Genomic DNA, 18,345 nt, shown 5'->3' on the forward strand with positions numbered 1-18,345 from the left:
CTTTTAAAGGGGTGAAACAAAGCCAACCCAAAACTGCAGTTGTGATTAAAAAGGATTGCAACTAAAGATTGTAAATAAACACTGAGTTAGCAAGGAAAAATGCACTGAAAAAGCTGCAGAATAGACCTGCAAGGGAGGAGGGCGACAGGACAAGCAGTGAGAGTGTAAACTTCAGATGATAATCATGGATCAGCCTTGCTTGGAACGTGGGAAAGGTCAGAGACCTAAGGGAAGGACTTCAGCAACATGCATGGAAATGAGGGAAAATAAGTCAGGAAAATAAAGAAAGGAAAAGTGAGGGAGAGCCATGGGAAGAGCAGTGCCTGCAGGCAGAGATGGGAAGTTTCCCGTGAACAGCTGGAGGACATTTATTCCATACGTTGGGGTAGCAAAAGGGAAAAATAATTTAGTGAGGGATAGGACCACAGTGTAAGGATGTACAGTAGGGGGAAAAGGAGCTTTTCTATTTGGAGTTGCATCTTCTTCCTTGTATATCAGAATAATTTAAAATTATTTCTATATATTTCTGCTGGTTTGGTTTTTTGGGGGCATTTTTCTTGTGTTGACTGGTAAGATCTTAGATAGAGCCAGTACTTACAGTTCTTAATTCAGTATCCACCATAAAAGATAAGGCATGATATATCTTGTCTGCATTACCTCATGATCTGTAGAGAGAGTGATGCGGAGGCTTTCACAACGAGCTCTTAGAAGAGGGGACATTGAAGCAAGAGACTTGCTATGGTATAGTCTGTAGCCCACCCTGTCAGGTCTGTCTGTCTTTATAGGGATTTAAGCCCATTTCCACTTCATTTTATAAGAATGGTAGTATAGAGGCTCCTTTTTTAATCCTTAGTGTGTGTCACGTCCCAAAGCTGGAGTGACCCAGGTTCGTGGATTTCCTTTGTCAGAATTAAGGTGAAACGACACCAGGGGAGTTCAAACAACAATCAACATTTATTCAACCTAGCTAACCTTGCCCAAGTACACATGAACTTATCAATATGAACCTTGCAACATGTCATTAAGCCGCTGTTTGAGAAGAGGGGGGAGGTGTAGAAAAAGAAATGGAAGAAGAAACATGAAACGTATCAGAAGGAGAGCCCTCCTGTTGAGTCACGAGGTTCAGAGCAGACCCCCTTGCTTTCCAGACTCCTTCTCAGAGAGGAGCTCAGGTGCAGCTAGATCCACTCCTAGTCTCAGACTTGGTCAACGGTTTATGTTTCAAAGGATGGGACTGTGGAAAAGAGAGAAGGAAAAGAGGGAGAGAGAGAATGAGAGAAAGAAAGAGAGAAGAGAAGGGTTTCACCAGTCCTGGGTCCAGCGTTGGTCCAGCCAGCGTACAGATCCAGTTCCGAGGGCGCGCGCTGAGGACTCGTTCTTCCTTCTTTTATAGTGTGTTAGTCGATGGTCTCGACATGTGCAGTCCCATTCCCGGGCTCCTCGGTTGGAGAGCTTTGCGGGGCGAGGGTGTTCATTACAGAGTTGCCTCTCTTTTTCTGCTGGCATGACTGCTTAAGATAGAAGCACAGTCCCAACTTCCGTAGGGCCTTCTTTCTCCAAGCGCATATGCTGTGCTCCTTCTCCTGGTCGCTTAAGATAAGTAATTGCGCCTTTGGAGAAGCGTGGTCCCACCCTCCGGGGGGCCCTCTCCTTCGGCCACGTTGTCCTGTTCACAAAACTCCAGTGTTTTCACAGAGGCCGTTTTCTTCACCAAAGTTCTTCAACGAATGTAAGAGACATTGAATTTGTCAGACCATCACAGCATGTCAATCAGAACAGTGTCCAACACACAAGAAAATGTGTTCTTCTGGGGCATTTATTGCACATCTTCCAGGAACTTGAATGTGTTTTGCATCAGACATTTATCCATATGATTTTTTTTTTTTTTCAATTCAGTGGAATAAGATATCTTTAAAAAAATATTTGTAAGTCTTCATTTTTTTGCAGCATGAGAAAAATCAGGTCTCACAGATGAGGAAGGAAGCTGTAATTGGAAAAATCAAGTTCAGACTTTAATTAGGCCCTTTTTACTAACAATATAATTTTCAAAAATATTTTGCATTGTGTAAGTAAACTTCTAAACTAAACCTCATTTAATCAAATTTTCTCTCTATAGGAATGGTCAGATGAAGTGTTCAGTTTGGCAACAAATCTGTTGGCACAGAACATGTCAAGGGACGCATTTCTGGAAAAAGCGTAAGTGGCCGTCTTATTTAATGCTGTGGGTGTTGCTCTTTGCGTCATTTTCCTCTTTGCTTGTTAGTCACATTGTCATCTATTGTTTCTGCTTTGATGAGTTGTCACTTTTGTAAACACAGGCTGTCCTTTCTCATGGTTTTAAAAAGCCTGTTATCTAAACGTCATTTAAGCAAAAATCTTGTTAGGGTTCTTCTTGCAAACTACTAAGGCATAGCAAAAAAACAGAATTAAATGCCATCTTCCCCTTGTATACCAAAGTAGTAGCTTCAGCTGTAGTCTGAAGCTTTGCATTTAAAATGAAGGAATATTCTGGACTGACTTGCTTCTGATTTATTTTCCCTTTTTCTGTTATTGATAAAAAAAATGAGAAATTCAAGAAGTCCATTTTCCTCAGTCTAATCTCTCTGGATTTCACATGATTCAGAGGGAAGCTGTGAATCCATTAATCTAGATTGCTTTGCGCAGTGTGCAGATTCCAAGTTGCTTTCAATGAAGTAGAAAAGCAGCTTATGAGAACGTTAGGTGTGTAAAAACACACCTCCAAAACAAAAGAGAACTAAACCCAAGATGAGCGATTCTCAACGGGGTGATGAGTGCACATGTGGAGGGAGTTTTGCATAAGTGATAGCGTTGGGACCAGCATGGCAAAGCCTACCAGATAGTGATGGTAATGAACTGGGGTATTTGTTGGCCTTTTGGGGTTCTAGAAGAGGAGATATACCATCCCTGGCCTATGAGTTGGCTGGTTAAATTCAGCTTTGTGTCTCCCCCAAACACCTTTTAATTTCTGCTCACAGACAAAGGCTCAGTTCAGCTAAGTACCATGCTGGGGCTTAGGTTTCTAAAGCTTGCCCCCATTCAAGAAGTAAGTTAACCCACCCTTTTTCTGGACTTCCTAAGGCTGTACATGCCTAATTTCATTAGATGCACCCATACTTACTCAGAAGGTTGCCAACTGCTTAACTTTAATCCCATGTACATATTCATAGGTGCGTGTTCTGAGAAGGGGGGGTGGGGGGGGTGTATGTGTGTGTTTCCTTCTCATAGTGTTCATTGTGGTGCAGCTGAAGTCAAGAGTAATTTTTGAAAAAAGTTTGAAGATTGGACGTTGCAGGAACTACAGCTTTATGTCTGATAATGCTGTGTTGGGACAGCAACGATATATTAGGCAAACAAAATCCCAAATGGACAGAAACATTTAATGTTTCCTTTTGGCTCCACTTGTTGACAGTGGAGAAAGCACTGTAGTAACCTGAGCAGACCCAGGTGTGAGTGTCATGGTTTAACCCCAGCCAGCAACTAAGCACCATGCAGCCGCTCACTCACTCCCCGCCCACCCAGCGGGATGGGGGAGAAAATCGGGAAAAGAAGCAAAACCTGTGGGTTGAGATAAGAATGGTTTAATAGAACAGAAAAGAAGAAACTAATAATGATAATGATAACACTAATAAAATGACAACAGTAGTAATAAAAGGATTGGAATGTACGAATGATGCACAGTGCAATTGCTCACCACCCACCGCCACCCAGCTAGTCCCCGAGCAGCAATCCCCCGACCCCACATCCCAGTTCCTATACTAGATGTGACGTCCCATGGTATGGAATACCCTGTTGGCCAGTTTGGGTCAGCTGCCCTGGCGGTGTCCTGTGCCAACTTCTTGTGCCCCGTCCAGCTTTCTCGCTGGCTGGGCATGAGAAGCTGAAAAATCCTTGACTTTAGTCTAAACACTACTGAGCAACAACTGAAAACATCAGCGTTATCAACATTCTTCTCATACTGAACTCAAAACATAGCACTGTACCAGCTACTAGGAAGACAGTTAACTCTATCCCAGCTGAAACTAGGACAGAGAGCAAGAGCAGAGATGAGTTCCTTCAGCTCCATAGGTTGTAGATGAGTTACAGGAGTGATTTGATATTACTATTTCCATGCCGTATACCACTCAAATCCCCAGGTAGCCAGCAGGGTTTGCTGACAGGTCTGTAATGGGGAGGAGTGTGGCTGTACCTAATGGGCATTTTCATATCAGATTCAAAGGAGGAACATGTTATCACGCAGTATAGTTGAGCCAGTCTTATTTGGAGCCATTTTTTGGTGGTTGTTCAAGCGATATTAATTAAAGATGAAGTCACTGGACACATTGCATAGATTCAGTAGCAGGCAAGCATGGCATTCTTGTGTCTTTTTCTTTTTGCACTAATTAATAAATCTCTTGGGAACTGTAAGGTTTCCAGGGTCCTCTGCACAGATGCTAAATTAGAGTCACTTAAGAAATCTTTGACTTTGAAGATTAAAAGTATTTCCCCATTATAATTACTGTACTAAGCAAAGGGTTGGTTGCAGTCCTATCAGAACCCTTTTGTTGAAATAGAAAAGCAAATTGCATTAGAACAGAATTAACTTTTTTTTCTTTGTGGCATTCAGTCCCTTGCAATGTTGGAAGTGCAATAATAAACAGCTTGAGCAGCTTTCTGGTGGTTTGATCAGACGAGAACAATAGGGTTAATTTGGGAGGAGGGGTTGTTATTAAAAACTACCATTTTGGTTATAAAGTGCTTATTTGTCTATTGTAACCATGCAGTCTATTTTTGTGTTGGGGTGCAAAAATGGCTTCTGGAGTACATTAGTACTGCAATACTGACCAGGGCAGTAATGAGTAAAGGGTGACCGCACTGTGGAAACCTTGGGTCAGCATTATGTCCAGTTTTTGTCGTTCTTGGAGTCAGCACTGCACTACCGAAATGAGTCCATTCAGCTGCTACTGATGGGAGTATCTCCTAGCAAGCTTTCTAACAGGAATAACATGCTTGGTTTTCTTAGATGGGTGAACAATGGCTGAAGGGTTAAAAATAGTGTCCCACAAGTAGCAAAGAATTTGGGAGAAAAAAGGTGGCAAGTGTTGGTGGGAGTTGGCTGTTCTTCAGACACACGTTTTTAGTTTGCTTTAACTGAAGTTCACAATTTTTTTTTTTCCCCTCATTTTGTTTTATTTCTGGCTTTCTTGGCTGTAGAGGAAAATATTAAATGTGACCAGAATGTACTCAAAAGTTTCAAAAAATAGAAGGCAAAATAAAAGAAACCTTTTTTACTAACTGCTGTGATTTTTTGTCTTTTTAGTCTAGTTCAGTGCTGGGAGATGGGGCAGAGGGGATAATTATTTTTGTTTGGTAACACAGTAGTACAAGAGACTTCAGTTTCCAGAAGATGCATATGAGGAGACAAGGATTTATAAAAATGTTCCTGTCCTAGTTAGGGATATGAGCACATACTTCATTTTTGAAGTGGTTGCTAATGGCATTTTTGGTTGGGAAGAAAAGGAAGGTTTATTAGAACCATGCAGTTTCTTTTTCTTTTGGTAGGGCAGTGGGTAACATGAAAAAGTTTTGGGTTGTTTTGGGTTTTGGTTTGGTTTTGGTTTTTTTAACACCCCACCCCCCAAACTCTTAAATACTTAAGTGTTACCACATTTTTCACCAGATCATATTACTGCAAAACTAATTTATAGTTTTAATTATATTCAAGTGGAAGAGTTGAAGCACTCAAAAAGTTGTGCTCTTCACAGGCTGCTGCTGGTAGACATTATGCTGGTAACCAGTAGTCCTCGCATACGAGGAGGATCATCAGATAGCAGCTGTAGGCCCAACTGCTTCTCATTAAAGCTACTGGATGACTCCTGTTTCAGTAGGCTTTGAATCAGTATGTTGAAAGGTTTGGACGAAGAAAGATACATCCTCACCCTGTTGCCTTAATGAGCATGTGAGAGAAGTCACAGGTGCTGATATACTGAGATGTTCTAAACAGTCAGTTCAAAAGCTGGATAATTGCCTGCCTGTAGGTGGTTTCAGAATGTAATTGTTATATTGCTTCATACTGGAAATGTCCTGGGCTTGCCTAGGGCTGCTAAATATACTGACACTCTTGCTGGTGCAGAGACATTTTGGTTGCCAGTGATTTGACTTCCTACCAGCTGAGGAGTGACAACATTTTGGGTCAAACGGAGAAACCTGCACAGATGTGTTATGGGAAGGGCTTAGGGAAGCAGGATGCTGGTGTGCAACATCCAGGGACAATTTCAGCCTCTGGAAGGGGAGTACAGCCACCTTTCCAGTCAAGTTTTGTAGCCTGTCTGCCACAATTCGGTCTGCTGATAGACTGGCAGGCAGCCTGGGTGAGAAGGAGCTTGGGGGGATTGTAGATTTGTGCATTAATGGTATTTGCAGCGTCCTGTTGCAAGACAGACAGTATTTGATGCTACAGGTGCGTTACTGTTGAAGGAAAAGGTATTTACTTATTAATGATATCCCAACAGGTTTTCTTATTGGGCAACAGAGCTGAGTGGAACTTGCCACGTGATCAAAGCACTGGCACTGAGCTGTAAAGTTGGTGGAGAGGTACTTGAAAATTCTGTAAAAATAAAACAGGATGCTTTTCTCTCCACAGTTACACAAAACTTAAGCTGCAGGTGACTCCAGAAGGGCGCATTCCTCTGAAGAAGTAAGTTCTGTTCCCCTTCCTTACCATGTAGACTTTTCAGACTTTTGAGTGTGAATATATGTTTGGGATGAACATGTGACCCCTATGTCTAGAATAATAATTTTATCATCTGTTTATAACACATATTGCAGGAAAGAGTGGCCAGTGATACTCGGGATGTCTCTGTTCAAACACCCTTTGGGCATAGATTGTCCTTGTGATCTTGAGCAAGACATTTAGCTTCTCTGCCCTTGTTTGTTCCACTTGTGTAAAATAAAAAAAAACACATAATTTTTTTACCTCAGAGACATGTTGTGAGAATAGATATATTCAGATTGCATGTCACTGGGGTTATATGAAGAGAGCAGTGGTGACTTTCTTAAATAACTCTCCACTGTAATAGGGGCTTGTGTGGGGTAGAGTTAAACTCATTGTGGGCACCATTAAACTCACTTGTATTACCGAGCAGCCAGCAAATGGAAATAAATAGCTAACGACATGGTAGACTGGGAACTCATACTCAGTCTTTAAGCTACATGGGCTGTCAAGGCATGTCTTTAAGCCATTTCCCTCTGTTTTGTCTTTGCTTTGCAGCATATATCGCTTGTTTTCTGCTGACAGAAAACGGGTAGAGACTGCATTAGAAGCTTGTAATCTTCCATCTTCCAGGGTAAGCAGCTGAATTTATTCCTGGCCCTTACAAAGTGTTGTATGTATTCAGTGGTGTTCACTCTCTACTGAGTTGAGGACAGTTTCTTCAGGGCTGATCATGCTGTGCTGGCTTTGCTGCTGGATAGGTCCTGAGCAGCAGGTCGGTCTTTCCCACACAGAAGTTCCTGGTAACCATCTGCAAATTTGAGTACCTTTGATTTGAAATTGTGTAGGGACCAGGAGTGCCTGGAAGAAGTGTGAATGGATGAAAGGAAAGGGCAGGGAGTTGTGTAACCTGGCCCGGAGAATCCTGTGAGAATGTTTTAAGAATTGGTGACTGTCACACAATCTTCAAGGCATGATTTCAGAGCAGTGTTAGCTCGAAGTGTAGTAATGGTGTAATCTGTTTCCTTCTCAGGAAAAAAAAAATCTGTAGCTTAAGTGACAATTTAAACTCACTGTAGCTTATCTAAAAGGTGCATGGAATAAATGTTGAAAAGCTATAGTATCAAAACTGTTAATGCTGAGGGGATGCAGCCATTGTATGCTGCTAATCCAGGCACTCTCCTCAATTGGAGCATTTGCAGGATGGTACCTCACCCTCAAGAAGGCTTTTTTCAAGAGGAATGAGCTCAAGCAGGTGATTCTAGTTAACATTGGAGTGAAGATGTCCTTAGTCTTTCCTCCCAGGTGGAGATTCTCCTCCAAGAAGCTTCTTGCAGGATAATTCAGAGGCCCAAGAGGTGGGGCAGAACTGCTCTGAGGCAGAGGAGAGCCTTCATCTCCTGATCCCTTGCTTGTGTAGAAAACTCTGTGCTGTGATGTTTGCTCAACGTTTGCTTCCCCAATGGTTTAATAGAGCCAAGTCCTACAGCTCCAGAACAGCAATGGAACAAAATCTTTACAAGCCAAACCTCAGATACCCCTTATCAAAGAGAACTTCCTTCATAGGTTTGGGAGCTTAATTCCATAAAATTCCAAGGAATGTCTGTAAATTAGGTATAGAAGAATATAATAATCTTATCTAATGCAAGATTGTGAGGTTAGAAACATGGAAAGAATAATTTTAAAGATGGGGTTTCATTTAACTGTTAGCAACCAAGACAAGATGTGCAAAAAATCTCTGAAGCACTGCTTTTTAAATCAGTTGATTGTCATGGTTTAAACCCTGCCAGCAACTAAGCACCACGCAGACACTCACTCCCCACTACCCACTGGGATGGGGGAGAGAATTGGGGGGGGGGGGGGGGAGGGGGGGGGAGGGGGAGTAAAACTCAGGTGTTGAGATAAAAACAGTTTAGAACAGTTTAGTAGACAGAAAGGAAGAAACTAATAATGATGATAATAACAATAATAAATTGACAATAATAATAAAAGGATTGGAATATACAAAACAAGTGATGCATAATGCAATTGCTCACCACCTGCTGACTGACGCGCAGTTAGTTCCTGATGAGCGATCCCTCCCAGCCCCACTCCCCCCAGTTTATAGACTGGACATGATGTCACATGGTATGGAATACCCCGTTGGCCAGTTTGGGTGAGGTGCCCTGGCTCTGTCCTGTGCCAACTTCTTGTGCCCCTCCAGCTTTCTTGCTGGCTGGGCATGAGAAGCTGAAAAATCCTTGACTTAGTCTAAACACTACTTAGCAACAACTGAAAACATCAGTGTGTTATCAATGTTCTTCTCATACTGAACCCAAAACACAGCGCTATACCAGCTACTAGGAAGACAATTAACTCTATCCCAGCTAAAACCAGGACATGATTTATCACTTCTGTTTACTACATATATCTGAAAAAAAACCCTGAACATCACTGGAGTCCTTGAAAGAAACTTCAGCCTTTTTCTGCTGTTTATTTAAGTAAAGCCAATTTTACATACACATTGCTGGATACTTGTTGCTGGGATACCATCTTGAAAATTATTCATAATATAAAGTAGATCCTTTCTTTGGTTGGGACAAAAGAGAAATATGCTTCATGCAACCAAGAAAACTGTGTTGATCATCTTTGAAAAAAATATTTTAGAAGCTAAGTACTTAAGTAGCATGAAACTCTGAATCTCATAGAGGTAATGGAGTAGAAGAAAATCAGTACTTCAACTACAGCTCTTTTCCTTTGTGTTCCTGTTTATCTGAACAAGTACAATTCTTAGCTTCAACTTCCAGCTTTTCTGCCCATTGTACTGCAGGACAAATGGTGTTCCTGTAAAGCCTTGGAAGGGCACTGGACTCCAGCAGCATGCAAGACATGAATATCAGGGAATCTTGCTCAGCAAAATCACACCAAATTATTCAGAGAATTCATAGAAGCCTCTCATGGACATTATCAGCTTAGGCTTTTTGGCTTGTCATGTTCATGCCTCATGAAGATCCCTCTAAAGATTTTTTCCCCAAGTTTCCATACCTGTCATTGCTCTAGGTAATTACAGGGCTTGTTGGCCATGAGTTTCACATGATATTCTGCTGCACCTCTCAGAACCTGTGGATGACCCTAAAACACAAAATGAAATTCACGTTCATGGGTAAGAGGAACCCAAGTCAGCGTTTATCACTCTCTTCCTGGTTCATAGCTTCAAGTTTGGGACAGTCCATCATCTATCTTACACAGTGACCTGAGCATAGGGCAGCCTGCGCTACGTTGCCAGGGTATAGTATCACTGCATGGACTTGTCTGTGACAGTACAAACTTCAGCATCCACTAGCCCCGCTCTTTAGCAAATTTCCTGTGTCTACTTGCCAGGACACCTTGTGGGACAACGTGTAGGCACCGTATGTAGTGTGAGAGGAGGAAGAGTTCTCATCGCCTGGATAGTTGCCTTCATCCTGCTGTAGACAAATAGCACCAGAGAGGCTACCCAGAAGTGCCAAAAATAAACTCTTTATTTTGTATTTAGGGACCTTAATAACGGATTGATTCTTTGCAGTGCTGAGCACTCCAGCCCTGATTCAGCTGAGCAGTTGAGCATGACTGCAGGGGGATGACCCATGGACTTCAAGTCAAACCCATTCTCAAAGCGTGGATTTATTTATTTATTTATTTATTTATGTATTTCTGGGTCAGACCTGGCATGTGTAGAGTCTTGAAGGACCAAGCCCTGTGTGACCTCATTTTCGGCAGCATTCATCGTCCAGCAGATCTGAAAGGAGATGAATGTTTAAATAAATGTTTAAATGAAGTTTTAAAATAGGTCAATGAGGTTTTGAGTTTGGCATCTGATTCCCTTATGATTTTTTAAAATCTTGGCTACTTTTGGGGAAGGGGGGGTGCTTTTTGTTATTATTGGGTATTCTTGGTTTTTTGGTTTTAGTCAAAGGTGCCTTAAACAGAATTTGAAGAGGTTAATTTTAGCTGCTTGTTTGGCTGTGAAGACTGGTTTTTGCCTTACAGTTAATGTAGAGGTTCGCAATGAAATACTAGTGAGCTTGACTGTTAACTTAAAAGAAAATAACCAGCTATTGAGTCCTGTCTGTGCAAATAATCTGAAATGGCTGTTGTGCTGCCAAATATATAACAGAATGGATACAGATGTTATAAAAGCAGGCAGGTTACCAGACAAATCATAAATCAACAGTGCTTGAAATTAGTAGAGAGTCTTAATTACAGAATAAAATTGAATGCCAATATGCAGCAAAGCTGGAAGTGAGGGATGCTCTCATGTGGTACAGAAAGTTTGTGATTTGTTCATTGGTCTCAAAACAGAGATGAGCACATAAGGTGTGTGGGTGGTTCCACTGAAATGTGGATAGCTCAGACCAGGATGAAGAAAGGGGCAGCATATTTTAATCCCTTTTGGCAGGCAGGCTTTTGGAATCCAAATATAGTTGTCTGAGGTTGTGCCTGAGGTGGCAAATGCCTGTAGCAAGGCTTTTGTCTCCCATCTAGATCTTTGTGTTTTGTAGCCCACTGATTACATTAGTGGTAGGAAATAATTAATAATTAAAAGGTTTTGTGCTTTTGCCTGAAGACTTGTGTTGGTTATCCTCTTTGTAGACAGGCGTTTGGAGATATGTGTTGGGAAACTGAGGTTTTCTTAACTGGAACCAAGTGGCAAATAAAAGCCTGGATCTCAGGTTATTGGAAAAGACCCACATTTTGTTTGGTGTTGAGCATCTTCAAATTCCCTGTAAAGGAAAAAATGTAGTAGGTCAATGGGAGACTGTAGTTCTGTGGTAATTACAGAATCAACATTTAAAATGCCCTTAGGAGGACTGCTGGCTGAGGAGCAGTACTCTGCTGAATAGGGATTATAGGTAGAGGGAACAGAGGAGCGTGGGGTGCCACCTTTAACGAGAAAATTCACAAGCTTTATGAATCTTGGCCTTTAGGAAAACACAAGTATCAGGAGGCCTATTCTCAACCAAAAGCACTGTGGCTCAAATTTATCAAAGCGTAGTGGGTGCAGTTTCACACATAGTTCGGTGTCACTGGCAGGTGTCGCTGAAAGGAGCTATTTCCACCCTCCAACTTCAGGATTCAAACTTGTCCATCCACCCTTGCACTGAATTTAGCAGTTGTGCCATTGGCAAGTTACCTGGTTCAGTGAGCTGATCCCATGCTAAAGTGCACAAGGTTGTTTTGGCTGGATAAGTTTTGAACCAGTTCACCCTGCAGCCACTCGCACAGTCTGCAAAAAAAAGGAAGGCTCAAGAGTCTAATGGCTGGTGACCTTAGACTGTTGGAGCCTGGAGATGGGTACCCAGGTGGAGCAGCGAAACAGCCCAGCTCAGTCTGAGCCTGAGCTGGGTCAAGTTAAGCCTGTGCTTGCGGACAGAAAAACTGAGCAATGGTCACAGTACAAAACCCTCTCGGGCCTCAGCAGGTTTCATAGATTAAAGGAGAGATAAAGCGATGCCTGTGGCATTCATTTCTTTATATATTTTAACCTAAAGCGGGAAAAATACAGAAAAGGTTTTTTCTGTCTAACAAAGGCTTGAATTGATGCTTCTGGTTCCCTTGGCAACAGCATTAAACATGCAGAATAAATAAAAGCAACGATTTCCTCTGTCAGCATCTTGCTTCTGAGATGACCAGGTTCAATGGTGTTTAAAAGCAAACGGCTTTGCGTCCAAGTTACAATTTTCCTTCTGCAGTTCATCAGAGTCAGGCATTATTTTGGAGCCACGGAGAGGAGTCACGTGGGCCTATGGTGTTCCTGGAGACTACATGCCATAGCTTTAGATAAAGGTGGCTTGTGTGGAGGAAACTCAAAAATTAGATTTTCAGTATTCGCATGTCACGTTTTTTGTGTTTTTCTTGTTCCTTTGTAATGTTTCCTCTGCACAAAATACAAGCTTCTGTGCCATTTTCCTTTCTCAGTGCACTGATGCAAAGGCAGAAGCCAGTGAGCACACCATTACTGTTCTGTACTGAAAAAAGCTTTGCACCTTCCTTGGGGTCCTCATTTCTTCCCAGCCCTGCTGAAGAAGCAGCCCTTGCTGTCTTCTGCAAAAACTCTGGAGCTTGAAGGCAGCGCATGCAAGTGGGAGCGGGGCTCTTGAGCTTCACGCAAAGTACTGTCTTCCTTTTCAAGTCCAGTAATTCCCTCCAGTTAAAAACAGTAGTTTATTTTTTCAGAGAAAAGCCAGCAGGTATAATGGAGATGATGAAAGTGTCATCTAGAAGCAGGATTAAATGTAAATTGGTTTAAATTTTAGAAAAATAAGAAAAAAATGCTGGTATCTCTTCTATAGGAGAGCATTTTTATCAATTTCTGTAAAAGAAATCTGATTGCCAAATGCATTACACTGAGCGTTTAGGACAAAGATGCATGGAAAAACTACGCTGCATGGGTCTTGCCCAGAGCCACAGTATCTCCAATGTGTATCTTCAGGAAGGAAAAGGAAACAGTTCTGCTGCTGTTAGAGAACAAGTGTATTAATAATGACTCAGTGACCCAGTTCGTTCCCTGGTTCTTTGAAAGCTTTGGAAAGATGAGTGACGTGCTCATCCTCTGTAATGCTGCCGTTTTGCTCGCTGAAGCATGCAGACTCAGCACCGCCAGCCAGCTGCCCTGCTGGGAGTGAGCTCAGAGGCTTCATTGGGATTGATATACCTATTTATGCTGTAGATAAGGGGGTTAGACAGGGAGATGTCCTTTCTTTCTTCTCAGGTGCTCAGAGAAAGATAACTTTGCCATATGGAAACTAAGTTGATAGATGTATTTGTATTTTTTTTAAAGATGTACTCTTTAAGCTGATCTGTTATTCAGGGGAATTTATTATTCTGCAAAATCTGGGCTCCTCTAGGTTGCAGGAAGGAAATCAAAAGAAGCGCATTCATGAGTGATCTGTTTACAAAGAACGTATAAAAATGCTGTATCATTCTTTCACTGGTTTTTTTCCTCATTTCACAGAATGATTCAATCCCTCAAGATGACTTCACACCAGACGTGTACAGGGTGTTCTTAAACAACCTCTGCCCTCGGCCTGAGATTGACCACATCTTTTCTGAGTTGTAAGAAAAGAAGATTATTTATTTATTTATTTATTTATCCTTTTCACTGATTTTCTGGGCTGGGGATGGCAAAGTAGGTTATTTAGTCTACAGCAGCATGCAGCGATTGCCAAGAACAGATTTCGGTGTCAAGCAGGGCTGTTGTTTAACCTTAGATCAAGGGTTCCTTCTCTCCCAAGCTTTTGCCTCCATTTCTAACAGCCGGAGTTTTAAAGTAATTTGTTCCTAGAGGAGCAGAACTGCCAGGTCTTGTTTTTCTTTGTGGATTAGGATAGTTTAGGCTTCCATGAAAGTAAAGGAAGAAGAGTAATAAGCCATAACAGCTTGCAATAGCGATGAGAATATGTATAATCACCCCCAGAAGCTTAATTAGGAGCAGAAAAAAAATGCAGTAACTTTTAAGATTTGTGCATTATGAATTTGCACCATGAAATTAAATTAGCAGCCCACTACAACTGATTTCATACATTCAGTTACAAGCTATATAACTCATGTTGCTTCTACCCCTTGCAGCAAGGCATTGTACTTCCCAGTTTCAGCAGAGTCTGATCAATGGAGTCAGAACATGAAGCAATATGAAAGTCAAGTCATTTCTAAAATTCATCCCAAGACCACCAAAGCAATTAGTGAATGTATCTTTGCAACGTGGGCATACTCCTTTTGTGCTTGTTTTCTCTAAGGTTGAGGTTTCAGAGGAACGCAGCCTTGGCCTAGTTTGCTCCTATTGAACCCGGGGGTAGGCTTCCCATTGCACTCTCGCAGAGCAGAAGTAGGCCAGGCCAGAGTGCTGTAGACAACCCTAAGCACGTCACCTGGCTTGGAGGCTTCCTGGATCTCCATCTGGGTACAAATTGTACCCAAAGTCTCCTCTTTTTACTGACTCCCTAAATAGACATCTTTTTGCTTGCTTTGCAGAGTGCCTAGCCTTTTTTTAGCAGGTTTATTAAAAAAAAAAAAAAGCCAAGCAAATACCAGAATAATAAAATCAGGGCTGCTGTTATTCAGCACTAAAACCAAATAGTTGGGCCAGGAATAGCAGCACAGTGTTTGTGGCAAGCTCAGGATTGAATTCCTCGTCATTTTCTCTTTTACTTTTTTCAGTTGCTTAGTTCCAGGAATTCAGAGGAATGAAAAGCTTTTAGCATTGCTCTAACTCTTCCCATTGATGTCAATAACACTGAACACTTTTAAAAATCTTGCTTCTAGATGTTTGATGAAGAATGTTTGTTGTTACATGCTGGCAAAGTAAATTAGTCCAGAGACACAGTGGGACGTTTTTGTTGTACGATAGTTTAAATCTTGTTCCGGTTTCCCTGGGAAATTACAGAACATTGAACAAGATTTCAAGGAAATGTCTTTCAATGGCTTTGCTGTTGCTTTACTTTTTCTCTAGTGGTGCCAAGAGCAAACCATACCTTACTGTTGATCAGATGATGGAATTCATAAATTTTAAGCAACGTGATCCACGATTAAATGAAATCCTTTATCCACCGTTAAAACAAGAACAAGTTCAACAGCTGATTGAGAAGTATGAACCCAACAGTAATCTAGCAAAGAAAGGTCAGTGGTTTTTATATTCTCGCTGTACTCAGTTTCTGATTTGAAACAATGACTCGATTATCCTACAGCACATGCTAAAGCAAAATTTGGTTCAGAACCAAATTGCAATTCCAACTATCTGCTTTTGGATTTTACAAGCCTGTGAGACGTTGTGTGGTGCATTTTTAAAGGTATTTAGTTGGGATCAATTTAGGAAGAATGGGCTGGTTTCAGTATTTACTTTTCAGTACATGTAATTGATAGTTTAGAACAGTTGATCTGGTATGCAAACTTCAGCAGAAACCTTATTATCACAGTGACTATTTATCAGCATCTGCAATGTAAAATTTAAAGAAAAAATCAGTGACAATGAAACTAAGAAGATGGCAATTCTGTCATTTAATAATAGTAGTAAGTCCAGCCCTCTGCTTTCTGATGAAGTGGTACACAAAGTAAGATGTGAGAGTAGGTGAGTGTGTTTCGTGATACACTCACAAAAAATTCCCTTTTGAAAATCTCAAGTGTTGTCAGGGCTTAACTGGGCATTTTGCCAAAACCAGCGAGAGAACTCCTGCTCAAATCTCTGCAGATTTTTGCTCACCACAAGTCTTAAAATAGCATCGAATTTGTGTCTGTATCCTGTTCTATTCCAATCCCCATATCCTAATGATTACCCCAGCTTTTAATGTGTTTATACCTTAGAAATTTTAGGGGCATGGGAATATCCTCAAAAACAGATCTAATATGAAAAAAATGGTTTGGTTCAGAGATTTTGGATCCAGAGGAAACACAAACACGTCTTTCCCAAAAGTCTAGAGGTTAACTGAAGGCAGTTCCGCCCCTCTCTGTGGAAGCCTTCTGACCTAGATGTCTTCCTGAAGGAAACCTGTGGCTCCCAGTGCTGTGATCAACATTGTCTCAAGGCAAAACACTTGTAATTTTTCTTATAAGGCTTCTTATTTTTCTAGGCCATTCATATTTAGTGTTTCCAGAGGTTTTGATGGAGGGTTAAATCCTGCTTCTTTGTCATGCTTATGCAAACTGTCTTTTGACATCAGTGAGAACACTAGCATGGATAGACGAAAACACATTGTGACCTCCTCTCTCATCCATGCAAATATTAGACTATTGCTCTGTGCTTACCTTATTTCACATCAGCAACAGGAAAGTCTGGTACCTAAAAGATCATTCTTATTACCCAAATATTGGCGCTTCATATAAACCAGATAAAGGATTTATTAGAAGGAGGTGTGCTAGCAGGACACCGAAGTCAAAATGAAATCACCTTCTGACTAGCAATAAGGAGGAAGCATGGAACAAACCTCAGAAAGAAGGGTGTTGTGGTGGTGTTTGCTAGCACCCTCCAAGTAGGGTTTGCGGGACACCTCCAGCTTACGTTGGTGCACAGTTGCTGCAGGCACTTGCTCTTCCATAGGTGCCTCTGTTCCTGGGTATGATTTATATTGCTTTTACAGAATCCCAGAACATGCCAACTTTAACAAGGCAAGGGCAGGTCATAGAGAGTTAATTCCTTCTGTGTGGGGGTTTTGGGGTTTTTTTTCTCCTCAAACTTGTGCACTGAGGTCCAGCAAACTCTGACAGAGCTGGCACAACCTGCGGGCCATCTCTGTGCTGCAGACACCACCTCTTACATAGCACCCTGTCTGGTAGCAGAGCTGCAGCAACCAGCACATGCTGCTAACCATGCTCCAGTGCAAATCCCAAGTTTACTGTGTTAAAATTACAGGACTTGGCTAATCAGGAATCACATGGGGACACAATATTTTCTGTACATCTGCTCTGAGCTGGGAGTGCAATTCACTGTATATTAAATGAAGTGTGGGTGTGGGCTCAATCCTACGCCCGTAGAATAATTGCAAACAAATGCTGCATGTCTGTAAAATGTCACTGAAATATAACAGTGCATATTCAAAATAATGGTTTAATCTTTTAATACGGTGCTTTGTAAAAGGGATTGTCACTTAGGCTTTCTGCTGTCAGAAAGGGCGGTTCTTAGGCTGAATTGCAGGGATAGCAGACCAAAGTGACACGATGCAGTGATACTTTCCCTGCCACTGAAACTATACTTACTTGGGCCACTGAGCAGAGATGTTATTTTCAGTAGACCTGTGGACGTTCAAACCAGCTAGATGTGGTCCACTGTTATACACCCATGAACTTGTTGGACTTAACTTCTCACCTTCACTGCTCGGATATTCTGTTACATTTCTTGGGATGGCATTGTTTATGTCCTCTTATCTGCCGGGGCCAAAGTCAATTGCGAGGTAAGGAGGGAAGTAGGATGTTTGGAATGGCCCTGGTGCTGTCAGTAAGAGCAGGTAGAAACCAGACCAGCAGCTAAAATAGGTAAGAAGGTAGCAGAAGCCTTCATCCAGCATAATTCTCAAAGAAAATGGGGCTGAACAGCTCCGTGAAGAGAAATGGGCTTAGGGTTGTTGTCCACATGCATCTTCATGCTTCTGCGTTTCAAATTGAGCTGGAAGAGGTCCCAACTAAACAACTCCCCAGGATTAATGGGGTACACCAAAAAACAGAAGAGCAGCATAGGGAAGAGAGGAGTAATGTAACAAAGGCACAAGAGGCAGAGGTAAAGATGTGAGAGAATTACGTGATAAACAGCAGGATAGGAAATGGAGTTACAGGTGGCCTAAGGATGACTTCATTGCTGTTGTAACCAGAGCAATGCAACTAAATAATTGGACTTTTGGAGCAGTTTTGCAGTTTTGGTTCAAGAAGCAAGCCAGAATATCAGACAACATGGTATATGTATTTGTTCTTTCTTGGCAATGAGAAGTTACTCCTTTGAAGTAAATCGCAGATACAGGTCCAGAGCGGAAGAAAATACCATAAAGAAATTTGAAAGTTGTGATTAACTGTTTTTGTGAGTAATGAGCGATTTGAGTGGTAGAGACTTTAAAGGCTTGTTTGCAAGAATTAGGTGATATAAATTGCCAGCCTTCATGCCACTTAAATCCCTTTTCCTCAGATTGTTCTGGAGTTTG

The 18,345-nt window shown here is 41.6% G+C and overlaps 1 protein-coding gene across 2 annotated transcripts in view; it reads left to right on the forward strand.

Moving 5' to 3' along the window:
• Positions 1-18,345, forward strand: part of PLCB1 (phospholipase C beta 1) — a 418,396-nt gene that overhangs the window by 257,019 nt on the left and 143,032 nt on the right. For both annotated transcript variants that reach the window (XM_049800910.1, XM_049800911.1), the window contains exons 5-9: positions 2,117-2,196; positions 6,641-6,694; positions 7,268-7,343; positions 13,683-13,783; positions 15,177-15,343. In XM_049800910.1, the coding sequence (XP_049656867.1) occupies positions 2,117-2,196; positions 6,641-6,694; positions 7,268-7,343; positions 13,683-13,783; positions 15,177-15,343 (478 nt within the window). The remainder of the gene's footprint in view (positions 1-2,116; positions 2,197-6,640; positions 6,695-7,267; positions 7,344-13,682; positions 13,784-15,176; positions 15,344-18,345) is intronic.

Source organism: Accipiter gentilis, chromosome 5 (assembly GCF_929443795.1).
Source record: "Accipiter gentilis chromosome 5, bAccGen1.1, whole genome shotgun sequence".
In the NCBI taxonomy this organism is placed as follows: Eukaryota; Metazoa; Chordata; class Aves; order Accipitriformes; family Accipitridae; genus Astur; species Astur gentilis.